At 37.7% G+C, this 22,341-nt stretch overlaps 1 protein-coding gene across 1 annotated transcript in view; it reads left to right on the forward strand.

Annotated features, from left to right (window-relative positions):
* RNF217 (ring finger protein 217) overlaps positions 1-22,341 on the forward strand; it is a 129,878-nt gene that overhangs the window by 98,050 nt on the left and 9,487 nt on the right. Inside the window, exons 5-6 of the mRNA XM_049654296.1 lie at positions 16,063-16,264; positions 21,042-21,113. Coding sequence (XP_049510253.1) covers positions 16,063-16,264; positions 21,042-21,113 — 274 coding nt within the window. The remainder of the gene's footprint in view (positions 1-16,062; positions 16,265-21,041; positions 21,114-22,341) is intronic.

Consider the following 22,341-nt stretch of genomic DNA (forward strand, 5'->3'; position numbering starts at 1 on the left):
TTAGGGTGAGGTGAAAATATGCAAACATTTCTGGAAGTTATCTATTTATAAGACATTTTTATAAAAAGTTAATAGCAGCATAATAAGATTAACTTTACTTAGCTTTTTTTTATTTGACAGAGAGAGAGTGAGAGCATATGAGCGGGGGAGAGGGAAAAGGGAGGGAAAGAGGAGAGAGAATTTTAAGCAGGTTCCATGCTCAGCACAGAGCCAAATGTGGGGCACGATCCTATGACCCTGGGATCATGACCTGAGCCAAAATTAAGAGTTAGATGCTCAACTAACTAAGCCACCCAGGCATCCCTACGTAGCCATTTTTATTTGAATTTCATTGCTTAATTTATAATTCTCTACTTGAGACACTATTTTTTTTTCTTAAAAACATATCTCCTGTCTTATATAAATTCTTAGCCTATAGAAAATGTATGGTAATTTTAAAATGTCTTTTGTGAACATAGTTACTACAAAATTAAGTCTAATTTATGATACTTTTTAGTTTAAGTTTATTTTTTTAATGTTTTTTATTTTTGAGAGAGAGACAGACAGAGCATGAGTCAGGGAGGGGCCAAGAGAGAGGGAGACACAGAATCCAAAGCAACTCTAGGCTCTGAGCTGTCAGCACAGAGCCCGACATGGGGCTCGAACTCATGAGCCAAGCCGTGAGATCATGACTTGAGCCGAAGTCGGATGCTTAACCAGCTGAGCCAACCAGGCGCCCCTAGTTTCACTTTAAAGCAAGTAGGGGATTTCAGTTTTGTTAGAAGTATTAGAATATTTGTTCAATTTCATGTAAAAGTTCATCTTGAGATTATGTCTTACAGCACAGATTAGATATCAAATGGAGTTAATAAGAAAAAGAATTGCTAATCCAAAGAAAATGAAAAGTGAGATACACACCCAAAAGTTAACAAACATAAGATTATACACTACAAAACAAATGAATAAACATATTTTATAAGCAATTTCACATATACACTTTAGATTTAAATTGTACTGAAGTTTTTTGGAAACAATATTGAGTCAAATGGTGCTTCTTTATACTGTGGTGAAAACAAAATTTATCATCTTAACCATTTTTAAGTGCAAATAGTGTTTTTTTAAGTTTTCATTTAAAAGTTCAAAATACTTGGTGTGCTGGGTGGTGCAGTCAGTTGAGCCTCTGACTCTTAATTTCAGCTCAGGTCGTAAACTTACAGTTTGTGTTTAAGCCCCACATTCGAGGCCCACTGTCAGTGTGGAGCCTGCTTGGGATTCTCTCTCTTCCTCTCTCTCTACCCCTCCCCCACTTGCATGCACATGTGGGCTCTCTCTCTCAAAATAAATAAACTTTAAACTTAAAATAAAAGTTCAAAATACTTAAACTATTCTAGTGTATATACTCATTATGGTTCTTTAATGGTTCTAAATTAAAAGCAAAAAAGAAAGTTATCTATTTTATTGTTTCCTTTTTTCCAGAAAGTGGCTACCGCATACAATTTTATTGTAGAACAAATACTTTTTAAAGAGTCTGTCTAGGGGCACCTCGGTGGCTCAGTGAGTTGAGTGTCTGACTCTTGATTTCAGCTCAGGTCATGATCCCAGGGTCGTGGGATCAAGCCCTGCATTGGGCTCCACACTGAGTGTGGTCCCTGCTTGAGATTCTGTCTTTCTCTCCCTCTGCCCCTCTCCCCTGCTCACATTTGCACTCTCTCTCTCTCTAAAATAAAAATAAATAGTCTGTTTATTTTAGGAAATTTTAAAATAAATATTTAATTCATTAAGAAATGCGTGTCAGGTGATAGGAAAACCCCCGCTGCCCAGCTGGATGTTTCTAAAGGCATGAATCATTGTAGATTTCAAAAGAAACATTAGAAATCTCTAATATTATTGTCTAATGTTTTAATAAGCTTCACTAAAGGTAAAACAGTTGTGAAGCCTTGAAGAATGTGAGAACTTTGCAAAAATGATTAATGATCCAATCCTCTGGTTGTTGCAAAAACAGTTTAATATTAGTCAATTTGTGCTACTTATCTTAACCAGATTTTGACTGTTAGCCATATCATGTTTTTCTTTTGTGCAGTTTTGAATTGTTAAAATTCCATTTTTTCAAAGGCCAGATTAATGCCTTCTGAGTAGATTTATTAAAAGAAATATACTTTGTTTTTTTAAGTTTATTTATTTTGAGAGAGAGAGAGAGACAGGGAGCTGGAGAGAGAGATGGAGAGAGACAGAATCCCAAGAAGGCTCCACACTGCCAAGCACAGAGCCTGAGGCTCACACTCACCTGATACTCAAACTCACAACGTGAGATTATGACATGAGTCAAAACCAAGAGTCGGACAATCAACAGATTGCACCACCCAGGTACCCCTGAGTATCTATTGTTTTAACACGTGTACTTTCAAAATAGAGGTGAACACACCTTCAGGCCCTTTAATCCAATAACTTGAGGCAGGCCAGTTTAAAGCAAGCAGGAAGTTAAAGTTAAACAATTGTATAAAGAAAGCAGTATGTATAAAGGAAGTGTTATCTCTTCAAAAATATTTCTGAAGCAAATATTATAATATGTTAACATTATTAAATGCAGGTGGTGTGGGGCGCCTGGGTGGCTCAGTCGGTTAAGCGTCCGACTTCGGCTCAGGTCACGATCTCGCGGTCCGTGAGCTCGAGCCCCGCATCGGGCTCTGTGCTGACAGCTCAGAACCTGGAGCCTGTTTCAGATTCTGTGTCTCCCTCTCTCTCTGCCCCTCCCCTGTTCATGCTCTGTCTCTCTCTGTCTCAAAAATAAATAAACGTTAAAAAAAAAATTAAATGCAGGTGGTGAATCCATGTATTGTCTGTTACATTATTAACTTTAATTTTTTAAATGTTTGTAATAATCCATGATTAACAATAAGTAAAATCTAACAAGGGAACTGAAGGAATATAACATCTTAGCTTTCTGGACCCATTTGAACCATCTCTATTTTCCTACACAACCTCTAAGGATTTGGCTCTTACATTTTTTTCCTTCCTCAAATACAAGTTGAATGTTGCTCAGCATACTGGGCTTTTCTAAAGCAAAATTAGTGTCAGTGTTTCTCAAAATGGTCAGTTTTTTTTTTTTTAATTTGGAAAAATGAAGGGGAATTCCTTAAACATTCCTCCTCCAAATTACCTTGTCACTTAATGTCAGATAAGACAAATATTTAAATAAACATTTGTGTAATGTGGTACAAATCTAGTCACAGGTGACTAGATTACCTGTAGGTGACCACCTTAATTTTCTTCTTGTATAAATAATCTCACATCTCTCTTTAGGACACTTTATAAGACATTGAATAGAGATGATTAATTGGAAATTGTACATTGATTAATGGGTAAATAAGTCATTTATTTTATTCCAGAGTCAACATAGTTCCTATTTCTAAGTAACAGGACAGTCACTTTTCTTAAAAAAAAAAAAAAAAAAATACCAGGGTACCTGGGTGGCTCATTTGGTTAAGCATCTGACTTTTCATTTCAGCTCAGGTCATGATCTCATGGTTCTGAGATCAAGCCCCACATCGAGCTCTGCTCTGGGTGTGGAGTCTGCTTATGTTTCTTTCTCTCCCTCTCCCTCTGCCCCTCCAGCCAAACTATTAACAAGATGTGCTGAATTCTCATATGACATCTGTATTTTATTCATAAAAATGCCTTGGTATAATACTCTGTGGTGTTAGCACAATTATAATAATAATAATAATAATAATAATAATACTAAGATATATTATTTACTACATGTCAGTCTCCATTATAGTTTTAGACATACATTGTCTCATCAAATCCTCAGATACGATACTAAAACGATAGATTTCAATGTGCCGTCCAGATCTTAATTGTTAAATGCCTTTTGAGAAAACTTTAAGATATTACACAGTAATAATAAAATGATAGGCTCAGTAGCATATAAGTTACATTTGTTGTTTTATTTAAACCTCCAAAAAAGTACTGAGGAAAGGGTAATTACCACCATTTCAAGATGTAGAAACTGTTGGAGTGAGGTTAAGTAACTGGACCAAAAAGTAGGCAGGGGAAAGTGAATTATGTTCATTCATAATTTATTGTGAATTTGGAATTAAGGGAATTTACTTGTCATGATATTTCCCTTCAAATATTTTTTCTCTTAAATCCTATAATACAGTGCTGTAGGCAAGAATGTATTGATTCAGAGAAAATGATTAATTTGCTCCTGTTCACATAAAATTAGCTCAAAAGCTATGTCTGTGGGCTCTTATGTCTGAGCTGTAGCTGCGTGGTCCTGTGGTTGCTGAAGAAAGAATTTGGTGAGTATAATGTTGGCTCTTATAGATGATCCTGCAGTTCTCTAGCACTTCACACATCCCTACAAACGCACTCCAGGGGCTCTCAAAACGCACCCATTCAATAGACGCTTTTCCGCAGGAGACATCCAGATGGCCAACAGACACATGAAAAGATGCTCAAACGTCACTTATCATCAGGGAACTACAAATCAAAAACCACACTGAGACACCACCTCACACCGGTCAGAGTGGCTCAAATGAACAAATCGGGAGACGATAGATGCTGGCAGGGATGTGGAGAAATGGGAACCCTCTTGCAGTGTTGGTGGAAATGCAAACTGGTGCAACTGCTCTGGAAAACAGTGTGGAGGTTCCTCAAAAAATTAAAAATAAAACTGCCCTACGACCCAGCAATAGCGCTACTGGAAATTTATCCAAGGGGTACAGGAGTGCCGATGCAGAGAGGCACATGTACCCCAATGTTTATAGCAGTGCTTTCAACAATAGCCAAATTAGAGCCTAAATGTCCATCAACTGATAAATGGATAAAGGAGATGTGGTTTATATATACAATGGAATACTACTTGGCAATGAGAAAGAATGAAATCATGCCATTTGCAGCAACGTGGATGGAACTGAAAGATATTATACTGAGTGAAATAAGTCAGTCAGAGAAGGACAGATGTCATATGTTTTCACTCATATGTGGATCTTGAGAAACTTAACAGAAGACCATAGGGGAAGGGAAGGGGAAAAAAATAGTCACAAACAGAGAGGGAGCGAGGCAAACCATAACAGACCTTTAAATACAGAGAACAAACTGAAGGTGGATGGGGGAGTGGGGGAAAGGGGAAAACGGGTGATGGGCATTGAGGAGGACACTTGTTGGGATGAGCACAGGGTGTTGTTTGTAAGTGATGAACCAAGGAATCTACCCCAAAAACCAAGAGCACACTTTACACATTGTATGTTAGTCAATTTGACAATAAATCATATTAAAACAAAATTGTGCCCACTCAAACAATAAAATATCTTCTTCATGGCTCCCATCTCACACAGAACAAATGCTTATAATAACCATATGACTTGTCACATTCTGGACACACTTCTGCCCCATTATTCCTCTAGCCTTATCTTCTACTTCATTCAAGCTCCTCCAACCACATCACCTTCCTTGCTCTTCTTCAAAACCATCAGCATGTTCCCTTCTCAGGCTCTCCATACTTTCCCCAGCTATCTGCATGGTCAGTTCTTTCCCTTCATGTCTTTCAGCCAAATTCATCTTCCCAGCAATCACCTTCCCCTATATCAATATGTAATATGCCCTTACATGCTTTATTTTTTCCCCATAGCTCCATTTTAATTATCACTATGTAAAAAAGTGGATATATTTTGCAGCCAAAATAGAAGATTATTGAATGAATAAATGCCATTTTTCTTTCCTCCTTATAAGGACTTTTCATGAGAGCCCATTATGTGCTCTGCAAAATTGGGTCCTTTTTCTCATGAAACTCACAGAAGGGAAGACACAGGCATTATTACACTGACAATGATCAAACACTTGTACTTCAGTAGGGCTTTGCATAGAGTATTACAAGAAAGTTCATGGTAAAAGGAATATCTCATTCATCTTGGGGAATCCAGGGAGAGCTATACTGTTGAGGATTATTGGATGGATTTTGGCATGAGAAAATGTTATCCAAGAGTGAGATTATTACAATAAAAGTACAAGGGCACAGAGCAAGGAAATGTTTGCTGTGTGCAGGAACCACAAGCACTTTGTGGTTCCCTGAGAGTAAAGTTCACATAAGGAAGTGGTGAAAGGTGGGGCTGTAGAAACAAACAGAAGTCTGGGCTTTACATGCAATGTTAAGAAACTTGGATTTTGGCCTCCAAACTGGAAAGTTGTAGGCAGGGAAATGGTATTATCAGATTTATATTTTAGGTTTGTTGCCATTGATTCTTTGAAGGTAGTTGTAGACATCTAGAGGAAATGATGAAAGTCTGAGCTAAGCTAGTGGTCAAGAGGCTGGAGAAGAAGAAAAGGATTAGACAAATATCGTGGGGCTAAAACTGTCTGATCATGAGGATTAGATGTGGATGAACAATGTAAAGAGAGGATAACCACCTCTTCGGAAGGATAACCACCCCTTAGTTTGGGTATCTAAATGGGTGGTAATACCATGAATTGAGGTAAAATAATGGAGCTTGACCTCATTTTATTTTGTTGTCATTGGGATGGGGGCCATGGAATGATGATGAGTTGGTTTTCCTATTTGACTTTGAAATGGCTGTAAGGCATATAAGTGTATATGACCAACAAACAGTTGTTACATGAGTCTATAGCTCAGAAGTCAGGTCCACAGTGGAAGTGAAGAAATGAGATCCATTGGAGGGAAGTTGGAACCATTTGTATATGGAAGAGATCCCCCAAAGAATATGTGCAAAGTGGTGAGTCATTGGTAGAATTAAGGAGTAAGTGAAGAAATGGGAACCAGAGAGAGAAAAGAGGAGAACCTGGAAAAAAGGTGGTGTTGAAGGAAGATTATATCAAAAATCAGAAGGAAGTAGTGATCAACCAACTAAATGCCACTGAGAGATATGTTAAGAATAAAAAACATGTTCATTGGATTTGGCATTTAGAGGGTCATGGATAATACTCATTTTTTCTTTCAATAAATATTTATTGAGAACATGCTATTTGATAGGACCTGTGCAAGTCCCCTTAATGAAAAGAACAAAGATGTATGTGATCTAGGGCCCTTTGAGATCTTATTAACTGGGAGAGTAGAGCATTTGAGTAGAAGGATACAGATAAGAGTTTTAAAATGTAGAGTGAGAAATGCTGGGACAGGACTAGCATAGGTGGCTTCTCCTTTCATGGATATGGTGCCAAGAATATGCTGTGCTGGGAATGTATCCCCTAACCCTGGGGCCTCTTAACTGGTGAGATGCTACTTGTCCTTCACTGCTCAGATCAATGTCACTTTTTTGGAGAAGTCTCTTCTGACCCTTAGACCAGACCAAGCTCCTCCTATTAAGTGTTCTCTTTATACCTTGTCCCTTTCCCTCATAGCATTTGTCATAGCTTATGAGTGTTTATTTGTACTATTGATTAATGTCTGTCTACACCTCAGACAACCAACTCCTTAAGTCCAGGAGCCATGTCAGATTTTATCAGTGAACAAATATATAGTTGTTGAGTAAGTGAATGAATGAATGAATGAATGAATGTTTTCTGAGAATGACAACTGATTTGGATGTATCAGTAACATAGGGTTGCAGTCAACTGAGGAAGGATTAAGAGGTGAATAAGAAAAGCAGTGAGTATAGAGTATTCTCTTTTAAGAAGCCTGGAGAAATGGAAGGATGGGGGTAATCACTGGCCACAAGGTCATGCAGAATTACAGGAAGGATTTGTCAGGACAGAGACACCTGAGGCTATTGTCTCAGGACACCTGAGCTATTGGCAGGCTAAGGGGTGTACTGTCACTGGGGGAAGGGATGAAGATGAATGAAGGAGGGGAGAACTGGCATCTGAAGGTTTTTGAGAACATGGGGCACAGGGTCAAGGAAAGTATGGGAAAGAAGAGGGAAGAAAACTAGGGGCTAATTTATAGTACAGTTGCCCCCTGGGGAATAAACGTTGGGCAGTATTCTACACTCTTCTTCAAAGAATTTGTCATCATGAGTCAATCATAAGATTTAACTTGAGAAAGAATGAAATATGGCCTTTGGTAGCAACGTGGATGGAACTGGAGAGTGTTATGCTAAGTGAAATAAGTCATACAGAGAAAGACATAACATATGATTTCACTCTTATGTGGATCCTGAGAAGCTTACCAGAAGACCATGGGGGAGGGGAAGAAAAAAAAAAGGTTAGTGAGGGAGGGAGCCAAAACATAAGAGACTCTTAAAAACTGAGAACAAACTGATGGTTGATGGGGGGTGGGAGGGAGGGAAGGGAGGGTGATGGGTATTGAGGAGGGCACCTGTTGGGATGAGCACTGGGTGTTGTATGGAAACCAATATGACAGTAAACTTCATATTGAAAAAAAAAAGATTTAACTTGAAATATATATGAAATTCTCTATAACAAATTCTCTATAACAAACCAGTGCACTGGAGGACAACTAAAGTTATCAGGCAGAATATTGGCTTTAAAAAGCTAACAGTAGGAAACAACAAATAATTTTGCAATCAACGTCTTATTTGTTTTTTGCAATGTAGTCTACCATAATGAGGTGAACACTTTTAGTTTGATATGACAGATGAGAATTCATTTCACTTATGTATGCCTTTCCTTCTCCTTCCAATTTTTTTCCTCCAAGTTTTTGATAGTTATTACTTTAGTTCTTCTTTTGATTATCTTTTACCTTTAAATGATGTGCTCAAACTTCTGTTCAGTATTCTAACAACGTTAGATGATATATGACGATCTAGCCCTCCTATAATTCTTTATGCTTCTTCCTTATTTCCCATTTTCTGTAAGCTGTAACTATTTTTATATTGTTAATAACATTCACATTCTATTCTAATGTAATATTTAATACTTCTGTTTTTCCTAAAGGATGATTTTAACATTTAAAAACCAACTGGGCATTTCCATAATCGAGAACATATAATTATGGATTTAGGAGGATTTAGGATTACATTTCCTTTTCTACGAGTTCACAACTTCTAGGAAAAACGCCCCTAACATCCTTGCTCCCTATCAATTACTTAATTGTGCCATATTTTGTTGCAACTCATATTTGTAACTAATATGCCTTTTGTTTTGTTTTTCCTGAAAGTTCTCATTGTTTTTCCTCTATTGAGAGTCGAAATACCCACTTTGTTTATCATATTATTTAATATATAGCTCCTCAGGAATTTTATTGCTTGGTATATTCAAAAAATTGTCATGTTTTGAAGATGTTCTTGAAACCAACTGACTTCCTATTCTAAATTGAACTGATTGTTTTCCAGCTGTCTCTCTGAGAGTTCTTACACCATTTTTTTGTATGTTCTTAAATTGCATTTTCTTGAATTTCACATTTAGTTAATGAAGTGCTTCCTTAAGTGATGGCCACAGAAAAGGTAGAGTCTTAGCATCTCTGGCACTGTTTTATTTTTGCCCTCATATATTTTTTATTTTATAGTTGGACAGTATTTCTAGGTTCAAAATTGTAATATTTTTAACAGACCTTTGAAGGCTTTGTGTATATGTTTGGTTTTTTAAATTTCCTATTTTATGGAGAATTGGTTCAGTGAGCTAAGTAAAGAACTGAGCATCACTTAGGGGATTTTTTTCAACTTTCCTCATAATTGCTTCTAGTTGATTGTTCCAGATATCAAAAGCAATCAGGGCAAACACATATATAAAAATACTTTTAAACATAAATAGAGTAAATTATTTATTGGTGACAATAATAATGTAACAGTTAATTTAGTCATCACTTACTGCTTTAGGAATAAAATAAGCCTTCATTTCTTGGTGAAAATAGAAATAAATACTTATGAGCAGATGTGTACTGATTTTATTATAAAATGGGTTCAATATTTGGCAGTTCTTGGGGCTCCTGGGTGGCTCAGTTGGTTGAGCGTCTGACTTCGGCTCAGGTCATGATCTCGCAGTCTGTGAGTTCGAGCCCCACGTCGGGCTCTGTGCTGCCAGCTCAGAGCCTGGAGCCTGCTTCTGATTCTGTCTCCCTCTCTCTCTGCCCCTCTTCCACTCATGCTCTATCTCTCTCTCTCTGTCAAAAATAAACAAACATTTTTTTAAAAATTATATTTAGCAGTTCATTTATTGTTATTCTTTCACCTTATGATTTAAGTAGAATCTGTATAAAAATTAGTAGCTGAATTCTACTTCTATTTTTCAGGTACTTTGTGGACATTTTATTAAACAAAATGTAAACAACTTGAGGACAGCAGATACTAATATATGTATGTATATATATATATATATATACACACACACATATATACATATACATATATATATATATATACACACACACATATATACATATACATATATATATGGTTTTATGATTAATATCTTATTACAGGTGTTAATATGTCCTATGAAGAATGTCATAGACTCAAAAAGGGTCCACATTGTCATTTCTAACTATAAAGTGGACTTAATATCAAGCTCTTTTCAGAAGAAATATCTGGCATATTCTGAACATTTCACTTCATGACTTTTAAGTGTACAGAGGTCTAAGCAACATTTAGTGTTTAAATTTTCAACTTTTTAAGTATTAGCCACTCTTATTTATTACAGATGGAGAGAAGAAACCCTTTGAGTAGTAACAAATCCAATGATAGTTGTGATTTATTTATGAGTGGTCAGTTTAATCTCATGGCTTAGTAGTATTTTGTCTGTCATATTCTGTCTCTGTCTCTTAAGCAAAACCAGAATTTTGATGCTAAATTAGTTTGTTTTGTAGCAGAGCTAAACTGATGAATGTTTTGAAGCAATAATACCAAGTAAAAACAGCTTCATTGAAGAATAAAGTGGCCTTTAAGTAAATATAATTTAAAGCTATGTTTTAAGGCTTTATGTTCTAAAAACAAAGATGGAATTGACAAAGTGTGACCTTTAAAGATACACTCAGGGAACTCATTTAGCATATAAAATTTATTATCCCCTGTGTGTTTGGAGTTCAAAATTACAACTCACTTGTCAAATGTGAGAAGTAGTGTCTCCTATTGCACATTAATTTGCATTGTGTCAGTTCATTTCTCTGTAATTATCAAATTATAAATTATATATAATCAAGAGATAGTTGCACTATCACTAGTAATAAAGGAAACACTGTGTACTTGAGGTAAATTATGAAACTACTTTTTCATGATTAAATCATTGCCTGTCTTGTGTAAGATATTCAGATTAATCTATAGAACTGTATAATCCTGCAATGTACAAGGTTACTATGGAGTTTAGAATTATATCACTTCCTGTGCAGAAAGATTATTGGGCTAACAGTATTTTAGTTGTCTGCTGTGCTCAGAATACTATTTTAGAATTAAGGAAAGGGGCGCCTGACTGGCTCAGTAGGTACAGCACGTGACTCTTGATCTTGGGGCTGGGAGTTCGAGGCCCGTGTTGGGTGTAGAGATTACTTAAAATCTTTAAAAAAAAAAAAAAAAAGAAAGAAAGAAGGAAAGACTGTTAAAAGAAACTAGAAATTAGTCTTTGTCATTTAAATTAAACAATAAATATGCAACATAAAGATTTTTAGAACCCAGTGAAGCAGTGTTACAAGCAAATATAAAGTAGCGACAATTGTATGTGAAATTTGGAGCCAGATGAACTGTCAGTGACAAGTTTCACTTATTAGTACATGTTTCCTGTCAGAAATAGTTTTGAGATTGTGTTACAGAAAGAATGTAAATTGGTCCAGAGAGCAGCTAAAGCAAGCAGTGAGACTCAAGATAGGCCTCATGCGTGAGAGCAGACATGTTTGTTTGACTAGCACGGAGATTGTGCTGTCACTTAGCAAAGGATACTGTTGACCCCCTGGTTTTATCTTTAAGTTTATAATAAGAGGCTACTTAGCATAATAAAGAAACAGACATGAATCAAACTCCTTTCTCCATTCACTCATGCAGACTACATTTCTGAGCTCAGGTTATGAATAAGAATGCCAGTCTCATGGTGTGGTTATGAGGCTTTAAGGTGCTAATCTGTGTACAATGCCCGGCACATAATGGGCTCTAAACAAATATCAGTCCTTTTCCCTTTAGAGGTCGCATACAGCACCATGCCCTGTGACCAGGAAATTTGTTAAGCTTTATTATCCCCGCTTAAAGATCAAATACAATATACAGTCAACAAGTCGAGGATACAATGAAATAACCTTTATTTTGGGTGCTCAGCAGTTGTCTCTGAACATGTCTTCTCCTAGTGCTTAGGTACTTTAAAGCAGGATCAGGACTAGTTCAAGGGGCCACTAAGGCCTTTGGCCTATATTATTCCTTCATGCCATCTACTATTAAATGGCTGTGGTCACAGGAATTGTTCTTCAGAATCGTTCACAGAAACAAGCACAGCAGAGGGGAAGCACTGGACCCAGGGAGAAATAATCAGGAAGCTAAAGAGCCAAGCCTCAGAGACCCTCACCCGTACAAGTTCCTTCTTGGGCCTTGTAGCTAATTTGTGCAGTGGGCTCTTGAACAACATAGATTTGAACTGTGCAGATTCACTGTAAATATATTTTCTCTTCCTTACGATTTTCTTAATAACATTTCTCCTCTGTAGCTTACTTCATTGTAAGCATACAGTGTGCTAATACATATAACACATAAAATACGTAGTAATCAACTATGTTATTGATAAGGCTTCTGGTTGACAGTACACTATTAGTAGTTAAATTTGGGGGGAGTCAAAAGTTATAGACAGATTTTTTACTGCAGGGAGGAAAAAAAGAAAAAGAATTAATATAATTTAAAAAGATGAAGTGGTCAATAGGAAAAGCAAGTTTTGCTTCTATTGACGAATAACAAATTCTGTTGGTTTGTTTAGTAACTCTTGACCAGAGATGCTCATATGCATTTGGCCACAAGCTAGCCCTTGCCTATCTAGTTTAGCATCAACCTAAGGATCACCTATATGAAAATATAAAAAAGGGAACCACCTGACAATCAGGAGGTGTGCAGTTACTTTGAGCAGGTATTTGATTTCTCACATTTTTAGGTGGGCAAAGGGGAAGGGATAGATGGAATCAGTATTATTGATCTGACTCAGTATGTGCCAATGGGTTAGGCACCATATATATATATATATTATCACACTTTTATTCTCATGTAAGTAATATTACCTAAATTGAAGCAAGAAGTAACCTCTTTTTATAGAGTTTGTGGAGCCAGAATTCAAACACAGGGCTTCTTGGGGTCAAAGCCCAGGTTTTTCCAACCTCCCTAATGAGCCTAGGTTTTACCTGCCAAGGATCAGCTACTGGGGGGGCAGGTGGGAATGGACATTTAACCTATAATCCACCTAATGTTTGTTTGTTTGTTTTTTAAGTTTATTTATTTTGAGAGAGACATAGACAGCGTGAGAGGAGGAGGGGTAGAGAGAGAGAGAGAGAGAGAGGGGAGAGAGAGAATCTCAAGTAGGCTCTGTGCTGCCAGCGTAGAGCCCTATGGGCTCAAACTCACGAAACCATGAGATCATGACCTGAGCCAAAACCAAGTGTCCCCCACTTGGTGCCCACCCAGGTGCCCCACAGCCTGCTGATTTTCAATCCCCAAGGTCTTACCAGCCACTGAGTAGACTTTTCTTTCTTCGTTCTCATTTGTTCTCATTTGTTAAGTGCCTGCTGGGGGGTAGTCATTGTGCTGCCTGTAGGATACTGCCCCCCATGTAGTTATTACTTCTTCAAAATGGTCATCATCACCTACAGACTCCAGTAGGTAGAAAGGTAAATAGGTGGATAACAGATGGTAGGTAGGTAGGGATGTAGATGGATGGATGGATAGATGGATAGAGGATGGGTTCACGAATATGTGTATTGCTCAAATGAAAGTTTCACCATTACTATGATTTCTATCTGTTGTTATTTTGAAAGCACCTGGAGGTCCTTCTAAAAATTCATATTGTTCTTTAAAATTGAAGTTAAAAATTTTAGTTATTTAATCAATAAAACTGAAAGACTACATATAATTTGGAGCTAGCAACTTCAAAAACTTAAAAAATTTTATTTTCAAAAACTGCAGAATAAGGTTATATTTTGTAAATTTCTTTATCTCCAAAATTTTCCCTTTAAAAAAAATATTTTGAGAGAGAGAGCGTGTGTACAAGCTGGGGTGGGAGGGGGAGGGGCAGTGTGGGAGAAAGAGAGAAAGAGAAGAGATAATCCCAAGCAGGGTCCACACTTAGTGCAGAGCCTGACATGGGGCTTGATCCCGTGACCCTGGGGTCATGACCTGAGCCAAAATTAAGAGTTGGACACTTAGCTGACTGTACCACCCAGACACCCCTGTCTCCCAACTTCCTAGTTTCTATTTTCACATTAAATATCTTCCCTTTTACCTGGGTGATTTTTTTTTCTCATTTCCATAACCATTGAGAAGTTTTTGAATAATATAAATATAACTGCACTAATACAGAAGTTCAGGGACGTACCTTGTGCATCAAGGGAAGGAGAGGAGGATTTCAAATGAAATGTGTAAAGTTGGGGAACCTGGCTGGCTAAGTCTATGGAACAACTCTTGATCTCAGGGTTGTGAGTTTAAGCCCCATGTTGAATGTAGAGTTTACTTTAAAAAAAAAAAAAATGTGTAAGGGTGCCTGGGTGGCTCAGTTGGTTAAGCGGCTGACACTTGATTTCAGTTCAGGTCATGATCTCACGGTTTGTGGGTTTGAAGCCAACATCGGGTTCTATGCTGTCAGCAGGGAGCTGGCTTGGGATTCTGTCTCTCTCTCTCTCTCTGCCCCTCCCCTGCTCTCTCTTTGTCTCTGTCTGTCAAAATAAACAAATAAATAAAAACTTTTAAAAAAATGTATAAAGTTGTGGGACTGTGGCTATAGCTTCACTGAAAAGTCAAGTGGCCAATGGTGGGTTTCACTCACGTTAGTTGTGAAGTTCCTGGTTGTATTAAAACACTCACTGACACAACCGTTCCAAAGCAAAGTCATGGGTAGAAATTTACAATAGTCAGAATGGTATTGGGGACATTTTAAATAAATTTTCTAAGAAAGAACTTATATATAAATATAAATAATATAAATAAATGAGAACAAGTGGGATGCAACTTGAATGTAGTAAATGCCTACTCGATAGTGAAATGGGAAGACTTTCTGGTGATCCTGTTTTAATCATATAAGAGTTGGACTGTGTAACCAAATCTTTTTCTTTTTTTAATGAAATAATGTTAAGTTCTTTCTCATGGTTTTTCACCTAACAAAGGGTGCATATACTTGAATGAAAGATGGCTCCAATTGTATGCAGTGTCCACAAGGATTCTGAGCCAAGTATCCAATTATATCTCAAGAAATAATATCTTTATTGTAACATGGCCTCAGTGTTTCAGACAGTGACTCTACACTGTTACATTATGGGTTAAGCTGTATTTACATGTAACTTGACTGCAACAATAGAGGAAGATGCTTAGTTTTACAGATGGCGTTGTATAAACAGTCCTGTAAAGGTACTTGCAAATGACATTAGAGTTGGAAACTGAAAGGGTATTGTGAATACACTTAGAGCTGCTATCATTTCCTTCCTCAAAGAAAGGGGCTTGGGGTGCCTGGCTGGCTCAGTTGATAGAGCATGTGACTCTTGATCTCAGGGTTGTGAGTTGAAGCCCCGTGTTGGGTATAGAGATTACTTAAAAATGACATCTTTTAAAAAAAAGTCTGTTCCTTGATATTTATGCATAATTTCTGCATAATCCTTTCTTTTAAGGAATATTATTTATCTCTTCTTATTCCTCAAGTCACCTCATTCTTGCTGATCACAGCACAAGTAAAATACACTTTCACAGCATTTTAATCGCCTCCTAACCATTGAATTAGGTGTATGTATAGAAAGATAAGTAAGTTTTTGGGGGGATGTGTGTGTTTATATGTTGGTCAAAATAAGCCAACAGCTTGAGTACCTGAAATCTAGTTGAGATTTATGCATGTTAAAATATTTGATACAAATAGTCTTGGAGAGTGTCATTATAAGTAAACTGACAGCCTCACAAATTCTATGTAAGGCTTTTGTTTTGGTGAAACTTGTGTCACTCAATAACATTTGCCAGATTTTACTTTTAAAAAAATTGTAATAACGTTTCTTTGTCTTTTCCTCTGTCACCGATACAGATCCACATCCAGAGAACTGAAGGATGTGACCATATGACCTGCTCACAATGTAACACTAATTTTTGTTACCGATGTGGGGAAAGATACCGCCAGCTCCGGTTCTTTGGAGACCACACTTCAAACCTCAGTATATTTGGATGCAAATATCGCTACCTCCCAGAGAGACCTCATCTAAGGAGATTAGTGCGAGGGTCGGTCTGTGGTGAGTGTCCGGCATGATTTATAGGAATGCTTTCTGGGAAGGAAGCAGTGATAAGAGAACCCAGAGATATAGTAGCCATGGTGATTCTGAGCACCTATCAGGTATTCTGGTGGGGACTTCACCCCAAAACAGGAGGAAGATATTTTCTCTGTTTTTGAGTTTAGAATGGAAATTTAAATTTGTTAGCAGGACACAATTTATATGAGCAAACGGATTTTGTTTGAAAAACAAATTATTAATTACACTGCAGAAATGTGAAGCCATTAGTCTTTTAATTTCTGAAGCCTTATCGTAAGCCATTTGATGAGAGGGACAATGTCACCTTCATTTTCCTACTGGCAATACCTAGCAATGGGTCTTACATATATCCTCTATTCATTCATGGAAGATGTGTAATACAATTTGTAAAAATCCTATGTTTCAGAACCCTGTACTGGAGTTTTACTGTATCTATTGGTTGATGTCACTGTATGTATTTTCTGTTGTATTAATAGCTAACAGTTAATGAAATGAGTATCAGATGCCCTCATTGTATACAAACCCAAGTTTACAAATCCAAATGCAACGTTTTTTTTGTTTTGTTTTGTTTTGGATTTACCCCTTCTTTGTCCTCAGCAACACACGATCTCATACACAAATATGCAGACATAAACACAGATGCCCACTCTGGCCTGATGCCACCGACCTTGTGTGATACAATGTTCTTCTGACCTGATATTGCTTCTTCCAATAGCTCCCTACTTCTCTGGAATATGTCCACTGTGAGGCTTCTTCCTCGCGTTTTCATTACCCAAAACTCCAATATTTTGGAGGGCTGGCTAGGGAATCTAACTATTTATAACAGTATTTCCATGAGCATACCAAATTGCAAATTAAGTTTTGAGATATAACCTATTTGTAAGGCTGTGTACACAGAGAGCAACCCAAAACCACAAAATCCTTGTATTTTCTGTATTACTTGTTCTTTTCTTTCCTACTTAAGTGACATTTTGTGATAAGGTTTCCTTCCTTTTTTTTTACTCTAATCTTTATTTGACCATCATTTTGTTTTCCTTTTTGTTATTTGGTTTAATCATTCTTAAATAAGGGAAATTATTTCCTGCCCTAATGGTACAATAATATTTTGGATGCATTCTCTATGGGTCCTCTCGTTATTTACCCAGATGCCACCCCCACCCTCTTCTCAGGTCACAAAATAGCGTTCAGTTACTTAACAGCCTAGAAAATGTACAACCATTGAACATTATCATCAGAGAAATATCTTCTCTGTACAGTCTTTTCCATTTTTACTTAAAAAATTCATGGTCAGCTTTCTGTAAATGGTTTTCTTTTTGGCCTACTTTCTGCTCTGTGTGCGCGCATACGTGCGTGTCTGGACAGACCTGACGAAGTAGGGAGCAGCTGGCTTTCAGATAAGCTCTCCTTCCCACACCTGTTTTCCCACCGCCAGGACAGCTGCCTCTAAGTGCTGTTGGACCATAACTCCAAAGGAGGTGGTCCACACCTCTCCCATCTGCACAAAGGGCTGGAAAATGACTTACTCTATAAGTCACAAACCTAGCTTCTCCCTGCCATATAAGAGAGAAGACAGAGTATAGCAGACCTCTCCAATGTTTTATCTTTGTGGGAGGTAATCCAGTTTGCTTCCTCAGTTTGGGACTGCAGCCTCCAGATGTCCTTGGACAGAGGCAGAGAAAGGGCCTGCTCTTCCCTCACAGCTGGAAGATGGGCAACATGGTTTGCATTCCACATGACCATGTGTCCAGCTATGGATCAGAAGTTCTGCTCCTGAAGAATAAAGGAGAACAAGATTTGAGGATGATTTTAGTAGCCTTTGCCATGGGGACATCTCCTTGGTGGGAGTAGGCAGCTTATTCAATGAACAGTGTGGCAAATAAAAGTGACTGAGAAAAAATACTTAATTCTCCTATCATTACACACAAATATTCCCAAGTATTAAAGTGTATAATAGTAAACAAAATATAGGTCTTTAACTGATTTCTAGATGGCAAATAATTTATATGAACAAAAGCAATACAGCCTCCTCCAAAAATAAGTATCCAGTTTTTTGTTTGTTTGTTTGTTTGTTTTATATAAGATGAAGTCTGGAACCAGAATTGAAAAAATGCAAGTAGCCAATAAACAATGTTAAAAATAGCCAATGCTGTGGGGCACCTGGATGGCTCAGTCAGTTAAGCATCTGACTTTGGCTCAGGTCATGATCTTGCAGTTCACGAGTTCGAGCCCTGTGTTAGGCTCTGTGCTGGTAGCTCACAGCCTGGAGCTTGCTTCAGGTTCTGTGTCTCCCCCTCTCTCTGCCCCTCCCACACTCATGCTCTCTCTGTCTCTGTCTCTCTCTCTCTCAAAAAAAAATCCAATACTATGAGTAGTCAGAGAAATGTAAATTAAAAATATTTTTTGAAGTATAGATTAGCAAGTTTTTTTTTTGTTGTTAATACTCAATGCTGGCCTTTTTTTTTTTAAGTTTATTTATTTATTTTTGTGAGAGAGAGAGACAGAGCACATGTGAGCACACGGGGGAGGGACAGAGAAAGAGAATCCCAAGCAGCCTCCATTCTGTTGTGCTGAGACCAATTCAGAGCTCGAACCCATGAACCACGAGATCATAACCTGAGCCGAAATCAGGAGTCAGATGCTTAACTGACTGAACCACCCAGGTGCCCCTCAATGTTGGACTTCCATATTCTACTGAATGAACTAGAAATTCTGTGCAATTCTTTTACAAAGAAATGTGAAGGGTATTTTAAAATGTGGTAAATCTAGGCTGACAGTGGTTTATTTGCAGGCATATTTTAAAATTTAATAAAGGGAACAAAAATTAAGTACACAATTTTTTTGAGAGAGAGAGAGCACACAAGGGGTGTGGGGATGGAGGGGAGAGGGAGAGGGAGAGGGAGAGGGAGAGGGAGAGGGAGAGGGAGAGGGAGAGAGAATCCTAAATCAGCTTCACACTCAGTGTGGAGCCTGACATGGTGCTTGATCTCAGGACACTGAGATCATGACCTGAGCTGAAATCAAGAGTCTGATGCTTAACCGACTGAGCCATCACGGTGCCCCTAAGTACACACACATTTAAATAGGGTATGATATATGGATATAATAGAATATTATTTCAGCTATTGAGAATGTTTTTTTTAGTTTTTTTAAGTTTATTTTATTTATTTTGGGAGAGACAGCACAAGTGAGGAATAGACAGAGAGAGAAGGAGAGAGTGGGGCCAATTGTTTAATTGGATTCTGTGATTGGTGAAAAATATAAGTAAAACACATGGCTAAACATTGTGTCAAATGGTAGTCTTTTTAAATTATATATTAAAGACTGTATTTTCTGTTTGTCTGGTCATGGCTCCAAGGGCCATTCTTTACGCATAAAAAAGTTAATACTTTTTCTGACAAACTTCCAACAAATGACTGCATTATGTTTCTATTTATTTATGTAATTGGTTATTCCAAATTACTGTCCTTAACTTGTAGAGTAGTGTTGCTGGCTTATTCTTAAGTGGTAAAACCCCCTCCATTCCTTCCTCATCTCTTGCCATGTTTGCATCGTGCGGCTGTACTGCTTAAGATCAAGGTTACTATATGATGACAAGACATGAACCACTAGCCTCTTTTTTGTGTGCTAGTGCTTTCAAAGTTAGTGGAATTCCGACTGTGAACTCTGTGCCCGATTTACATGAAACTGGCACATATTAGAATCACTGCTTAGATGTTTATTTAGAAAAAAAGTGCTGGTTGACGCCATCATTTGGCAACCTGACCAGGTTTAGCCTTCTTGTAAGTGCTTCCTTTATTTTCTCACGTTGCATTTTGTTTTCTCCATGAAACCAGTGTAGACCTTCCAATTTACTTCTTTAATTTATTTTTTACTATAGTTGACATACAATGTTACATTAGTTTCAAATGTGCAACATAGTGAATCAACTTCTCTGTACCTTATGCTGTGCTTATGTCCAATGTAGCTGCCATCTGAAAGCATATACTATTACAGTGCCATTGACTGTATTTCCTATGCTGTACCTTTTCTTTCGGTGACTTAATTCATCCCGTAACAGGAAGCCTATATTGCCCTCTCCTCTTCACCCATTTTGCCCATCCTACCTCCCCCCTCCCCTCTGGTAACCATCAGGTTGTTCTCTGAATTTATTAAAAGGATTCATTTGAATAACCTTCAATATATTGTATGCTTATTGGTAATTATCTCCCAACGACATTTAAACATCCCAATTGCGGTTCAGTCTGTTAGGTGTTCATATTATTAGTTTTCTTTGGACCCGGGAAGTAAGCAAATCACGTTTTCAGATGTGGGCTTGGATGTAAGCCCTCTGTAGCACCTACTACCTCTCCATTTTGTGAGCTAATTAGGTTTTCTCCTGCCAACTCAGAATGTGTCACTCCTTTGTTGATCTTTCAGAATCTTGAAAGATGAAAATGAAAGAGATCTAAAGGGAAAGCATAAAGATGAATGGCTCTGGTAGTATAAAGTGAGCCAGTAACTTTGGAATTTTTTTTTTTTGGTAATAAAGTTTAAATGACTTATGAGTTGTTTGACTAATGCACCCAGGACTTCTGTGAAGTTACTGAATTTACATAAGTATATTTGTTCTACACCTGATACATTTACTTAGAGAAATATTGCCTTAGTTATAATGAGACTTCTTAAAAAACCACATACACGGTGGTATTAAAAAGCATTGCTGAAATTGTTTGATAAATTAGTTTTAAGACTCTAAATGGTTTTGCCTTTTGTTTTCCAGCTGGAAAATTATTCGTTGCACCTCTAATCCTGGTCTTGGGATTAGCACTAGGGGCCATAGCAGTTGTAATCGGTAAGAAACACTTAACATATTTGAGATAAGAATTTTCTGAGTGCTATAGAGAGAAAAGGAGTGTAGATGTAATAATAGGAGTCAGTTACTAAGTAGACATACCTGTTCCATGCTTGCGTTAGACAGGCAATCAGCATATGATTTATAGATTCAGAGGGGTGTGTTTCATATAGGATGCATTTGTGTGACACTTTTTCAGTCTATAAAGACTTTGATTCGTGTAGCTTATAAAACAGTTTTAATTCCCTTTTAATACCAAAGTTAATACAACTAGTTTTTTATGAAAGAGTCCAGTGGACGAGAATGAAGATTTTCTGATTCTGAGTTTAGGTTGAAGTATTAAGGGAAAAGGTTCTGGTATAGCCTTGTGTGTTTGGTTTGCTCTAGTACAAACCAAAGGGTACACTGGGTAAAAAAGATACCTTCAGTGTGTATAGAAACATATACCCAACGTATACTTCAGCACTGACAAATAGAAAATATATGAGTGATTTATATAGTCTTATTCATACAAATATATGGAAATACGTGTTTTAAAGCAGTGGTTCTCAGAGTCTAGCATGCTTTAGAATAACCTCGAGGGCTAGTTAAAACACAGGTTGCTGGTTTCTGTACTGAGTTTCTGATTCAATATGGGGGCAGGGCCCATGGGTTTCTGGTTCTCAGAAGTTCCCAGTGATGCTGATGCTGCCAGTCCAGAGACCACATTTTGAGAACAATTGCTTTAGGGAATTAAAAAAATATATATTTATTTTTAAAGGGGGGGGGGAGTGGGGGAGGGGCAGAGAGAGAGGGAGACACAGATTCTGAAGCAGGCTCCGAGCTGTCAGCACAGAGCCCGATGTGCAACTCAGACTCACAGACCATGAGATCATGACCTGATCTGAAGTCGGACCCTTAACTGACTGAGCCACCCAGGTGCCTCTAGAGAATTTTAAATTAGACACCATAGGGGCGCCTGGGTGGCTCAGTCAATTAAGCATACGACTTCGGCTCAGGTCATGATCTCATGGTCTATGAGTTCGAGCCTTGCATCCGGCTCTGTGCTGACAGCTCAGAGCCTGGATCCTGCTTCACATTCTGTGTGTCTCTCTCTCTCCCTCTGTCCACCAAACCCTCCCCACACTCTATCTCTCTCTGTCTCTGAAAAATGAATAAGCCTTAAAAAAAAATTAAAACTAAATTAGACACTGTAAATAAAGATGGCTTTGATAACATAGTAGATGGG

Source organism: Panthera uncia (assembly GCF_023721935.1).
Source record: "Panthera uncia isolate 11264 chromosome B2 unlocalized genomic scaffold, Puncia_PCG_1.0 HiC_scaffold_24, whole genome shotgun sequence".
NCBI classification, from domain to species: domain Eukaryota; kingdom Metazoa; phylum Chordata; class Mammalia; order Carnivora; family Felidae; genus Panthera; species Panthera uncia.